General features: G+C 45.8%; 1 protein-coding gene across 1 annotated transcript in view; it reads right to left on the minus strand.

Moving 5' to 3' along the window:
• ADAMTS18 (ADAM metallopeptidase with thrombospondin type 1 motif 18) overlaps positions 1-14,181 on the minus strand; it is a 618,263-nt gene that overhangs the window by 9,436 nt on the left and 594,646 nt on the right. The window contains exons 20-23 of the mRNA XM_081275079.1: positions 11,671-11,875; positions 8,883-9,065; positions 6,986-7,189; positions 5,007-5,154 (exon numbers count right to left, since the gene is read on the minus strand). Coding sequence (XP_081131205.1) covers positions 5,007-5,154; positions 6,986-7,189; positions 8,883-9,065; positions 11,671-11,875 — 740 coding nt within the window. The remainder of the gene's footprint in view (positions 1-5,006; positions 5,155-6,985; positions 7,190-8,882; positions 9,066-11,670; positions 11,876-14,181) is intronic.

Here is a 14,181-nt window from a genome sequence, read left to right on the forward strand (position 1 = left end):
TTCTCCCTCTCTTTCCTGCAGGTCGGGAGGGAATGAGGATTAAAAACCTCAACATCTGGCGCCCGAACAGGGACACGAAGAAGTCAGTTCACCAAAAGTGAAAGTATCCGTGAGCCAAGCCAAGCGAGTTCTGAGGTAAGGGTCCCCCTGAATAAATGGAGCAATCTTGCACTAAGCATGATGCTCCAGCTCTTAAAGCGCTGAGATTCATGCTCAAAAGCCGAGGTTTAGAGATCTCGGATGCCCAGGCCGAAAAGGTCTGGGAAACCTTGACACACGCTGTGCCCTGGTTGGCGGCTGCCAATCTTTTTGATTGGGACATCTGGGACCACACAGAACAAGTGGTGAGGAAGAGGGAGATTAACCTGGGAGAGGACCCCCCCCTCCTCTGGGGGTCTACCCAACCCTATCTTTCCTCAAAGCCTGTTTCTCCCCTGGCCCCTCAGAAGGAACCTCTAGGGGCGGCAAAGACCCTTTTAAGACACCTACTCCTCCTACCTCAAACGGCGACCTGGCTTGGGAAACCCTTGTTGAGGAGTGACTTGGGTCACAGTGAGTCAGTCCTCTCGCTGCCCAGGAGGAGAAAGGCTTAAAGCCTCACTCTGACAATGGCCTCCTAGACCCTTTTGATCCTTAGCCTGTTCCTCTGAGTTCCGCACGAAGTGCTCCTGTCCCGGAACACATGGTAGACAGTCGGGATGGGGAGTGGCCTCTGCCATATTGTCACCCCTCTCCTCATAGAAATTTTCCGCCATCTTGTGCAAACCCAGAAAAGCCGGTTAAGCCACCATCTCGTAAGACCAGCAATGACTTATCCCCATGGTGTATAGCTTTCCTGGTAAATGCTAACCCTGGGGGCAAGAGACTGGCCTTTTGGTATCCCAGGGAGGCCCAAGATTTGAAAGAACTCAAAAAAGGCCATCTCCAAGGATGGACCTAATTCGCCCTGGGCCAAAACTATCCTCCAGGGTCTGGCCCACCAACAGTGCACCACCCAAGACTGGAAAAACTTAACCAAGGCTGTGCTTCCTGGTCCCCTGTACCTGAAATAGTGTGCTTTTTTAAATGAGGAGTGCCACGCTCAGGCTGAGAGGAATCAGGCTGTTAATCCCCCGGTTCCTGTAACTTATGGGATGCTGTCGGAGTACAGTGATCAATTTTCCACAGGCCTTCAGCAGGCGCTATCCCTGCCCCCTACCAGGAGCAGGTACGGGCTTGAGGACTGGCGGCATGGAAAAAGTTGGAGGAAGGCCCCTCAGAGCCCCGGTAGCAGGAATTACCCAGGGGGCTACCGAGGATCTTGCCACCTTCATCGAGAGGGTAGAAAAGAGCCTCCAAAGGAAATTCCCCCCAGGACCCCTTTGGGACCAGTTGTCAAGATGCTGGTCTGGGAGGGGATGACCACAGACCACAAGCTAGCCTGTGCGGGGATGAAGGACAGATCTATGGGGAGGTGGATAGTGGCCACTAAGGATGTCGGTACTCAGGCCCACCCATCACAGTCGCTGGTCACGGCCTTGCAGGTCCAAACGGCTTTGCTTGCTGAGGCCCTTACTACTGCCCTCGCCTCTTCCAGTGGCGCCGGGAAAGGGGTTTGTTGTGGGTGTGGTCAACAGGGCCACTTCAAGAGAGAATGCCCTGCAGGGCCATCCCTCAGGCCCGGCTACAGGGCAAACCCCGCCTAAGACGCCTTGCCCCCGGTGTAGAAAGGGATTCCACTGGCGGAGGGATTGTAAGTCCAAATTTGATTTTGAGGGGAAGCCTTTAAACTAATAATGGGGCACCCTCCAGCCCTGTTACCCAAAGGAGGCGCCCCGCCTAGTGGCCCGCCTACGGCCCACTGGACAGTCCCAATAATCCTGGGAATTAGGTCAAAAACGGATATCTTCCTAGCAGAGAAAAAGATCCGCTGCTTGATTGACACTGGAGCGGATTGGACAGTATTTAGGAAAGAGGAGGTTCCCCCATGTGAGGCCTTACTGCACCCCATGTGAGGCCTCACCTCCAATCCTAGAGGCCACTGTTCCTACCATCCCTGCCATTCAATGGCTTCCGGGACCTCCAGTGTGGGTGGAACAGTGGCTGCTTCCTCTAGATAAACTACAAAAGCTAAAGGAGATAATATCAGAACAACTGACCCTAGGGCTTATTAGGCCCTCCCTGAGCCCTTGGAATAGTCCTTTATTTGTCATACAAAAGGCCACAGGAAAATGAAGAATGTTACAGGACCTAAGAAAGATTAATGAGCAGATGATTCCCGTTGGTACCCCCTTGTGAGGGCTACCCTGGATCCCCTCCATCCTTCAGGATTTGACTCTCATTGTGATTGATATCAAGGATTGCTTCTTTTCTATTCCCCTTGATCCCCAGGAATGTGAGAAGTTTGCCTTCTCCGTTCCCTCTGTTAACTTCCAGGGGCCAGACCAAAGATATGAGTGGGTGGTGTTACCCCACGGCATGGCCAATAGTCCAGCTTTTTGTCAACATCGTTTCACAAGTCCTGCAACCCCTTTGGAGGTGATTCGACATAATTCTATGTTTACATGGATGACATCATTATTGTGGTGGTCAGATGCCAAAGCGTTAGGTTCCGCCTATAAGGAACTCCAGACTCTTACAAAAGGGAGGATTACATATATCTAATGACTAGGTCCAGACCTTACCCCCTTTTAACTTAGGTTGGATTCTGTCCTCTTAAGCCTCAGTTACTTTTCCAGTCATCCTATACCTTGGTGGAATTACAAAAACCGTTGGGCAAACAGGTCCCACCTCTTCAATCCCCCGGGGTCAACCCTAGGGGCCTCAGATCTAATGTCATCTGGCAAACTGATATGACCCACTATGCACCTTTTGGAAAATTAAAATATATATTTATGTCTATAGATACTTATTCACATGCTTGTTGGGCAACTGCTCATTTGGGCAAAAAAGCTCGACATCCTTAAAGCCATTTCCTACCATGTTTTGCCATTTTGGGATCACCCCTACAAGTTAAGACAGATAATGGGCCCAGCTTTGTGAGCAAATCATTACAAGAATTCTTCCAAACTTGGAATATTAAATACTCCACTGGAATACCATACAATCCAAAAGGTCAAGCTATAATTGAGTGGCATAATAAGACCTTAAGTCTAAAAATGACGGACGAGGCCTTCCTACCCAAGCATCTTCTGTCCCCTCAAAGTGGTCTTGTCTGACTTGATGTCTACAGTGCTTTCCTATCTCCTCCTCCCCAGTCACTCTTTCTTTATACTCTCCTTGAGTTTCCTTCCTGCTGTGTTATCATCTGGTCACACCTGTTCTACTGGTCGGCTTGCTGTTTCCATCTGCACGCAATAAGTTCGGCATGAAAGTGAGAATTTTGTTCATTTTGCTTATATCAGACCTGAGAATAGTTCTTAGTAAGTACAAAATAACCAAGTATTGAAAGTCGAACTATCTTATTTAACGCTCACAGTGGTCTTTCGAGGTAAGCATTATTTCCCTGTTGAATAAAAACTTGCTCAAAGCTGTGTAGCTTGTAAGTTTCAGAGCAGGGATCGAAATCTGTTTATGTTTTTACAATCCTTGTTGCTTCCTCATGCAATACCACCCATCTGAAGACATGGGGTTCCGTGAGGAGCAGCGTATTAGCATTACCCATTTAACCTGGCCATTCCCAAATCTTATCTCCCTAGTTGCAGCCCAGACATCCAATGTGAAACACCAGGTGCAGTGCACTGTGAATGACGAGACTTCAAGTGGTCTCACGTCAAGTAAGTACGATGTAAATCATCCAAGGTGAAGCCCCAATCTTGACACCAGGGAAGGCATCGCGCAGCGGTAACATACAATGAGGTACTCTCATGATTGGCTATTGTCCTTTGCCATGCTGATGAGGTGCATTTTTTTTTCCCTAGACCGAGCCTCGGTATGTGTGAGTCCCTTCATGATGGTCTGACTTTCAGGTGGAAATGAGAAATCACTGATGGTAAAGAAAGGAGAGAGTCTGGGAGTTCATGATCCATTCCTCAAAAATGTACATTTCTTCCCCGTAGACAATTCTAGCATCAACTAGGGATGATCTGGTTTTCAGCAATTGCTACATAACACCTTCCTTTTGTCTTTGCAAACCTCAGCCCAGACAACATAGAACGCAGATAACAAGAACTTCTTTCTTTAAAGAAGAGGAAAGGAACTGACGTCCCAAGCCTGGAGCTAAGTACACCCAGAACAACTTAGAGATGGGAAGCGATGCAGACAGGGGAGCCCGGGAGGAACAGTCCTGAGTCTGACTCACCACAAACTGGAAAAAGCAGGGTAAGAGATTGGACTGTCTTGGAAAAAAAGCTGTGTTTGGATGAAAAGAAAACCCAGCAGTTTTATGCTAGAAAATGATTGTCTTGCACAAGGAAATCTGATTAGGCTAAAAAATACTTCCTGGTGTTTGTCAGATGACTTTGAAATGAACTAGACTAGGAAAGCAGTTCTCTTCTGTAATTGAATTTCCCAGCAGCACCCGCTGCACTTCACTTGAACCGACTTAAGAAACCTTTTCATGTGCAGTCCTAGGACAGCACGCATTCGGTGTAATTGACTATAATTTATCTGTCTCCTCCATTAAAACGAGAGCCCCTGGAGGGCCATTCTTGTTCCTTCTTATATTCCCACTGATTAGCATAATCTCTGACACATGGTGGTTACTTTTTCATGTTTGTTGAACAAACATTTAATTTTTTAAAAGGGTCTTGCAACATGGCCGTTTCCCACTTTTGAAGTAAGAATGAGTGGCTACAAAGCCTTATAGAATGAAATGCTCCCTCCCAGACCCAGAAAACTAGATTAATGTGACTGTAAGTGCCCCAGCATTGCAGCTTGTAGAAGTCCAAGGGAGTACTGTCAAGTCTGCATTGGAATGTGCGACAGGCCACAGAGCTGTGAACACCCGAGATGGCACCGCCAAACAGCGTCAGCTTGTGACAAATTCTCCAGAGACTAGCGGAACTGACAGGCGAGGTGCCCTTTACCTCGTTTTTCAGGCGCTGGGCAAAAGTTTGTGTTGCAGGCTCGGAGCACTGGTGGCTTCTGGTGGAGCGGACAACTGGAGGAAGGGTGGCCTTGCTGAACACAGTGGACGGAGCGGGTCTGCACCCCTCCCCCGCAGGTGACTGTGCACTGCAGGGAAGGGAAAGGAGAGGGGAGTCAGAAGGGCCCTTCTGGATGCTGTCCTTTCTGAGGTCAGTGATGTCAAACAGAAGGAATCTCCACGTTCGTGACATTACCGAGATGCCTGCCGATGGAGCAGAGATCATTTGGAGCCAGGCGCTGACGGTCCATCCTGACGTGTGTGTGTGTGTGTGTGTGTGTGTGTGTGTGTGTGTGTGTGTGTCTGTGCGCCTTTGATCTGATTAGAAGGGTCTTAAGCAAAGGCTGTCTAGCCTGAGAGCATGCGTCTCCCGGTTAAGTGACTCATAAAGAAGAGAGATTCCAGAAGTAGCCTTAAGAACGCAGAAACAAACCCAGACACATCTAGGGAATGGAGTGCAGTATTTAAAGAATTCCAGACCAACTTTGCAGATGCCATAGTGGAGGGGGATAACTCTAAATTAGGACAGGAAAAGAAGTGATAATCAGAGACACTGGAATTATGCCCTCGGTCATTCCGAGTTAGCACAGGGGATTGGGTGCTTCCTACAAGCCAGTAACTTTACTGTCCAATTAATGATGGTCAGCGTTTCTTTTTTTTACCCAGATAGGTGTATGAAAAGTTGATAAAGCTATTTCATAAGAGGCATAAATAAGTAAGTGTTACCAGGAAAAAAGTGTAACCCTTTAAATAGATTTTGTTTTGCTTTAAAATTTAAAATTAATAAATTTAAATTAAATTTATTAATTTAATGCAGATAGATGAGGCTTTGTTTTGGACAAACATCACTATATGACTTTGCATTTGGGAGGAAAATGTAAGCTGGGGTGGAAAAAGTATGAGCTTGGGAATTAGCATAACATTCAAATAGCAAAACCTCTAACTTGGTGAGATAGTATAAATTTTGGGTAATAGGGGCTACATGCTCTCTGTTGCATGGACATAGCAATGGTCAGTGTGGGAGTGAATGTGGCTATGTTCTCATAAAAAAGCTTACCAAAAAATGGCAGAGTCAAGGACACAGACTTGGCACCTTGGCAATTGTTGGCTAACCCTTGATCTCAATAATAATATAAGAATCCATTTCAAATGTGTAAATTATTAAAAACTCAGAGATAAAGGGCCTAGCGATATGGATAGCATACTGCCTGGCCCATGAGAAATAACCATGCCATTCTCCTTCATGTTTTACTTTCAGATCCTCCTGGATGTATGTGTGTTTACACACATACGTCTGGACTCACACATGCCTCTGTGCTTAGTGGTAAGGTGGGCAGCTGTTTTGAATGTGTGCTGTGAAGAACAAAGCAACTCTGCCACAAGCATCCCTAGGGACATGCTCTTCTCTCCCACTTAGCATCACATACCATCTAGCTCATAAAACCCAAACCAGTGACCCAATGTCCTCAGAAAAAGGGTCTCTCTCACTGATGAGGACAGAGAATTCAGGTCGCTGTGATTGCTAAGAGGGTTGCCTCAAGGATTAGCTGAGATAATGCACATACAGATTTATTGCACACAAATGGTTTGGAAAATGCTAGATGTTATGGTATTATTCAAAGCCAGGAGCTGTGATTGTGAGCAGCATTTCTAAATTAGCAGAGTGTCACAGGCCTGATGTTGAGTGCTTTATACTCATTGCCTCACTTACTTGGCAAAAAAAGCAACTCTTCCAGTTTTTATCACACCAATTTTCTAAACATAAAAACTAAAATTTACAGATTAGGGTCACATAAGTAGCAAAAGCCTTTCTTCTTTATGCTTGGGCAACTGCTAATGTGCAATGAGCAACTGTTGGTGAGCTGCCTCATCTTTTGCATCTCCCTAGAATGTCGACCTCCTACATCTGTATTCACTCACCCGTTGCCATGGCGACGTGTACCATCCAGCTGCCGTGTTGTACACTGGACAAGCCCTTCGGTTGCAGGTTTCCTCCAAGTCCAGGTTGGGTTTCTTAATGTTGCGGCATCTTCTTTCTGGGAAAGTTATCAGTTTTCCTTGGAAGGTCTTCTCGCTGCATTTCAAGTCCCTCTTCCTCACCCCCAAACCACAGGTTGCAGAACACTGGGGGCAGAGAGAGGAGGCATGAGATGGCAGAGCGCCACTGAGCGGATGGATGTACCTCCCCACAGTGTCAACCACATGCCTTTTAGGGACTTAACGATAATCAGCAGAGTTCTGGATGCTACAGGCAAGGAGACCAAAGGACAGAGTATTGAAGTGACTTTTGCAGAGCTCACTCATACACACTGTTCATGGGGACTGAGAGATGCCATGTGGATGTGAGATAAAGTCCCCCAGCAGAAGGATGAGACAGAAGCACTGGTGACATTCACACCAGGTCTTTCTGAGCAGCTGGGAGAATGAGCCAAAGAAAGAGAGTCAAGAGACAGTGAAGGGGGAAGACACTTCTGAATACTGGTCCCTTACGTTCACCCTGCCTCTCCCTTGGATGAGATGTGACCTAATGCTGTGTTATGGCTGGAAGAAGAGAGAGAGGGGAGGATGGAGGTCCATGAAATAACTGGGAGAAACCACGTTTTTAAAAGTATTTTAAACAGTATTATGGGATAATGTATGGAGCCTCATGAAGCCAGTTAATCAATGAAATTGGTATCAGTGTAAATATCACATACCATAATGGGTGCAACTGAACGCTCCCCTTTACAATGGAGCCAACAAGTACAGCTCCCTTGTACGGATGAGGCCAGCAGGGCCAGCCGAGGGTCACACATGTAGCCTTCAGGTCATAATGTCTTTTAAAGAAAACAGATGGGGAGGAGGGAGACTGTGTTGCCATAACTGCTTCGTGGTATGGACCCATTTATCATTTAGACAGAAGAAAGGACGGTGAGGCTCACCAAGCTCGCTCAACGTCCCACTATTATTTTTTTCCTCTCTATCTTTCCTACCAGACTGTAGACCCTTCAAAGCCGAGACCTCATTTGTCTACACTGTGTGCTCTGGGCTTAGATCCTTTTCCTCTTTCCTATGTCTATGAGTTCAGTTGCGTTTCCCAAGCCAGAGTTGGAGACAGCTCCTCCCTCTCTCCTACCAGCACATGGGCCTGAAGGTACCAAATGGTCTCCTTAGGAACTCAAGGATATGGCTTTTCTCTGTCCCAAACACTTTCATCTTCCGTCTTCCTTCCTGCAGTGTCCACACAGGGCCTCCCCACCCTTGGGTCTGCCTGCTGGGTGCCTGTTCCCTGAGGGTTCCACTGCTCATTTAAGATTTCACTTGGTTCCTCAGTACTTGCAGGACATGTTCCTAACCTGCTACCCCAGGCCTTATGACCCCTCTCCAATGAAGTTTCCCACCATACCCCCAGCCTGGTCCTGTCCTGGCCCGCTGAGTGTGCAATCCTGTCACCAACAACCTGCCCCAACCTCTGCATGACTCCTGCTCATCCTTCATGCTCCCTGGAGAGTCTCTGCTGATGAGAATTCTTCCTAAAGTCTGGCTCTGGTTGACCTTGAACTTTCTCAGAAAATTACAGACTTCTCATAGCACCTTGCCTACCGCATCGGTTTCCCTATGTGTGCTTTGTGGACTTTTGTATCCCTTACCCAGGCATAGGCCTGGTAGGTATGCTGGGCACTTTATTCATGTTTGAAACAAGCATTGAGGGGGAATCAGCAATTAGTAGATACCTGGTGTATGTGTGTAACAAGAAGGAGCCCTCTGACTCTGGATGCTGGTGGATGAGCTGAGCATTGAACCCCCTCCCCACCCAATAGTGCAGCCGAGCTCATACCTCGCTCCATGAAGACGTGACCCACTGCAGCCGGTTGTTTTTGGGACATCGTCCTAGCACACAGCCCTCCTGCACCTCAGGTCTGGGGATGCTGGCGCACAGGCTCTCGGGGAGGGTCTCTGCATCAGAGCTCTTACAGAGGAGTTCACGTCTCCGCACTCCTCGTCCACAGGTCTTGGAACACTTGAGAAGAAGAAAAAGTGCTTTTGGCATGCTGGTTTAGTAAATGCTTTTCATTTGAGTAAATTTCATACTGATGAAGTGTTTGCAAGATTATTTGTAAGCATTTGAGCAAAATTACCAATAAAGTCCCTTACAGCAGGCAAAACCCACCTAGGGGCCCAGGGAAGAGTACATAACTTGCCATGATTAGCTTTGCCTTCAACCTGCCGGATATCAAATGGCTGCTGGTGACCCCAGGTCTGAAGATGAGTTACATTCATCACACGGCACAGTATACTAGAAAAGGGCACCTATCTACTGTGATAATTGTATGTGTCTGTTACAAGGTGAGTGGACCTGGGTGCTTGACCAAAGAGGATCACTTGTGACTCCAACAAGAAGAGTAACAGCAGAAATGTGTGCAGATGGACAGATAGAATATAGGTGTGTGCTACATCAACAGTAGTCAGGTGTCAGAGAAAGGGGGCACAAGGGACTAGGTTCTTACCCCCTGACAACTGTGCCCTCTGGGTATTGTCCTAACTATGGTGGAGACTACTAAGCACTCATAAAAGATCTGAGTAAATCTGCATAATACAAAGCTTCAGGTGGGCAAATTACTCTTTCACTCTTACTCTCAACCTTCAAAAGAATTCTTCAAAAGCATCTCCTTGCTTTCAGGGGAATAGTTACAAACTTGTCAAGGTCACTTAAAAAGACTGGCTCCAGGCTTGTCCTCAAGGAACGTGTCACCATCTTGGCCCCTACAATCTTATCTTTCTCTCAGAAGGACCATATGCCACAGCGGCCTCTCTTTTTTACCTGGGTTTCTTAACTAATCACCATCAGCAGGGTGCATTTGCAGCTCGCTCAGAGGACCAGTGTGAATTCTCACTCTTCTTCGCATTCTTAAAGGAGATGACAGTGACATCAGGGAGAATCCCTTCCATGTAATGATGTAATTTAGCAGGAACAACAGAGCCTGTATCACACAACCTTCTGACAACTTTAGGACCCAATCACTGTCACCCTGTTTTACAAAAGAAGTATCTAAGAATCCAAGAGCAGAGCATCCTGTCCAAGATAATCACACAGTTGCCAAGGAAGAGAGATCAGTGGACAAGTGGGTCTGAAGCCAGACCAGGGAGTGAACCATGGCATGTATCACTGCTCTGTCACAAAATATCTAAATGGTTAATTCTTTTTTAAAAAATTCTAATTTTATGTTTGCAATTCTATTTCAGAATGGCCAAATATGCGGCCTGTTGCGCATGCAAGAACAGGTTGTGATACATTCTGAAGGATCTCTTTCATATTAGTTATGAGCAGGTTCTCAAAGAGACACATTTGGTTCTAGTAATCAAAATTTCACAAAAGAAATAATTTCCATGATACATTTGGGGCAAACTCGATGAACTAACATACTTTTCATCAGGGCCATTTGAACTTCACCAGTCTCCATTATCCATGACTACCATACATATTTGGCTAAAACAGTCCTCTGAATTCTCCCTTTGTAAATTATAATTCCCAACTGGAAAGAAAGAGAACAGACTCAACATCGTATACTACTTACATTTACCCTTCTTTTAAATTTAAAGATGAATGTATTCTCACATTAAGTACCCCAAAGCATGCTCAAAGATATTCTTTCCCACCCCGGGATTCTTAATCCAATAGATATACCCCAACATAGGGGAAAAAAAAGTCTTCCTCTGCCTTCTTTTGGGAATGTGGCACTGCACTGCTGAACTTCAGAAATCAGCCCTCTGCCTGACACAAGGGACTGTGATGGAAAGGAAGTACGGCAGACATGTGATCAGAGGCTGCTACGGGGCTTGCCGTGCAAGTGACCATTCCCCTGCAGCTTTGAGCTCTTCTCTAAAGTTTGATCGCCATCTATGGATTAGCAGAGGATGAACCATCACCCGTAAGGCGGTGGTAAGGCAGGGGTCCTGAAAGAGGGAGACCTCTGACACTTAGTCTTTGTGGCAGACACAAAGCATCATAGGTACCCGCCTCTGTGCACTAGATACCAGCAGCCTGTGTCCTAGGGACAAGCCTTCCCCCCGTGGAGAGCCTCTCCTTGAGAGGGAAATTCTGAGTGGTGAATGACAGATAGTTCAATGTCTCATTCAACTTATTAACGTTAAGCCTTTCTCTGGGAGTTTGTGACAGTAGTGAACTTGACACCCAGATCCTTTTAATTTGTTTTAACTCTCTCCCTTTTCCATCAAAGTGAGAGTTAAATATTTTTTTCCTATGGCTCACTCTTTGCACTTGTAAATTTCCATTTGCTTTGGAGAACTCAGTTGCCAGGTCCATGTACCAACTTCTTGCTACACTTACTAGGCACACCTAAATGGCCCCCACATGATTTTCTAAACCACTAAGGAATATTCTAAGCTCGGGGACAGGGGATCTCAAACTTCAGGTCCCCTTGGAATCACTCAAGAACAATAGCTAAAATAGCTAAAATGCAGATTCCCAGGTCCCCAGAGTGTTAATCCAGCCTCATTCCCATGAAGATGTAAACAGCTGAGCTCCCCTGGACAAAGACACCTGCAGGTTCACCTTCATCCTGAGTGGGGACCAAGACCAGTGACTCCAAGTCTGACCCCATTACCTGTGACCAAGGCCCAAGGCTCCATTCTGGAGGGCAGGCGTGGCTGTTGCAGACTTGGACCTGGGTGGGCGTGCTCACTGGGCAGAGAGAGTGCAGCACCGCCTCCTCCTTCTGGAAGGGCTTCTTCTGCACGCACCGCACCTTCCGGCTCTGCTGGCCCCCGGCACATGACTTGCTGCACACGCTCCATTCACCTGGCAGCCAACTTTCAGCGAAAAACAAAATTACTTTCAGTGAAGACTTAGTATTGTGACCGCTAAGGCAGTTACTGTAACAGAATAAGCAGCTGGTGAATACCTTAGATCCATTTTAAAACCAATGAGGGCAATCTGTACTAATTCTGAATCATATGCTAAGGTGACTCAGATATAAGGAAGCACCACATGGTTCTAGGAAAAATATTTCTTCTGCAGGGGAAGAAATACATGCCATTTTAATATCTGAGCAATTCTTCAGCCAAATTTATTGGGATCTTAACTATGTGTCAGGGCCTCTTCGAGGCACGGGGATTGGAAAAACGAAGGAGGCACTGTCCTTTCTACAAATGTTCCTTCAACCCAGTGCAGAGGTGGGTGTGTGAGCAGAGGGGAGTTTCTGATACATGCTGCCGTGGGAATTAACACAAAGCACAATCACAGGTGGGCAGTTCCCCAAATTACTACTTTGATTATTCTTAAAGCTTACAATTACTTAGAGATCTAACCTCACATTAATGATTGACAGACCAGTTCTTTTACAACTATCTAAGACTTGGTGTACATTGGAATGCCCATCAATGGAAACTAATCATGCTTACCAGCAACCACTTTTGAATAATTGAACTTGTATGATTTTCATGGAAAGCATAAAATAGATACTGTTATGCACTTGAATCACAGCAGCAATGTCTAAAACTGATCTTAGATTCTAAATATCGTTTTAGATAAGACCAAATATGTTTTTTAATACCTTTGAAATTCTGTCACTTTCTCTAGTCTCATAATATCTTCTTCTGGTTTCTCCTAAAAGCTTGATGTGTGAAATTAAAGACCTTTAATCTATACCATTAAGCAAATAAATTCTAGGAATATGAAATTCTAGGAATATCACATAATCCATAGTATCTTATTTAAAGAAAGATGATATCCAACAAAATGCTTCTTCCTATTTATATAATTATCTGTGTCTTATAACAAGATATAAATAAAACATTATGAAATTATTTGTTTCAACATTCACTTCTGAAATGGTATTTTTTCCTACTAAACTCAACTTTCTTCTATGGGATTAATGTGATGGGTTTGCAAAGACTCTAGAAATAACACAGACTTTTGCAAGGCATAGGGGCTTTTCCACAGTGAGCCCAGCAAATTCTCTACCTTGTCCCAGCCACCTGCACCTTCAAGCCCAGACCCATCACTACCATCACTACTTTACTTCCTACACACATTTCGTAGCACACCGCACTGCATCTCAATGACTTCTTCACACATCCATCTCTTCCCTTCCACTGTCGATTCATGGACTGCAGAAGCCACACACTACTCATCTCCATACCCCAGTTCTCAGGGGCTTCGCATACAGCCAGTGCTTATGGCATGTTTGTTATGTGTGAAAGTAACAGAGTAAACCTTTGTTCTTCTACTTCTCAGGTCTAGGCATCTAAACCCTTCTTCCTAGTGTACCTGTGGGGAAGAAGAGTCCCTGGGAGGGACCTTTATCCCAGCAGAAAATACCGACAAATAATAAGGTAGAGAAAAAAAAAGAGCAGAAGTCCCATCCGCACACCACCTCCTCTCTACAGATCCTGCAGGAACTGTTCTGCTCTTAGTAGTGAGCATGTCCCTCACAGGATATCATGTCTACACAGTCATCAGGGGAGTTCTAGGAGGCAGGAGGCAGGCATAACCTTGGTGTGTCTTTACATGCACATACAGGAAAATGAGGTCTCTTTCTTTGGTTGGCTGGAATAAGAAATGATGGGGAGGAGGTTTCAAATCAACCAATGTGCCAGTTGAGTGTTCTGTTTATCCCTATATGTCCACAGACGCAGACTTGAGCACACAGCATCATCTCCACCACCACCTCAAGAGGTCACCCCACAAGGGTCAAGAGCACTTTCTAATAATCACATGTGAGAGCCTCCAGGAGATTTCTTAGGCTCAGTTATTTCTTAGCCAAAGAGGAAAATCCATAAAAGCCCCCTGCCCAGTTTCTTTCTCCTTTTTGTGTTCATGATACAGCTGGTTCTAGACCCTAAGAGAAAAACTGGGTTAACAGTTGGGCCTATGGGATTTGTGGGTAGCTGAAACCCCAAACGATTTTGACAAATGCACCACTAGTTCCAAGGAAAAGACACACAGATCCATATATAAAAAGATCACGCCATATGATTGCATCACCCAACACCACACACTGCTTATTAAGAGGACCTGAAGCACGGGTGACTGTGCCATGGCTTTAGAAGAAACTGTCCATTTATATAAATATATTTGGCAGAAGATAAATCACATTAGACTCTAGTTGCCTGGG

This window comes from Spermophilus citellus, assembly GCF_964194105.1.
Source record: "Spermophilus citellus genome assembly, chromosome: 18".
NCBI lineage: Eukaryota > Metazoa > Chordata > Mammalia > Rodentia > Sciuridae > Spermophilus > Spermophilus citellus.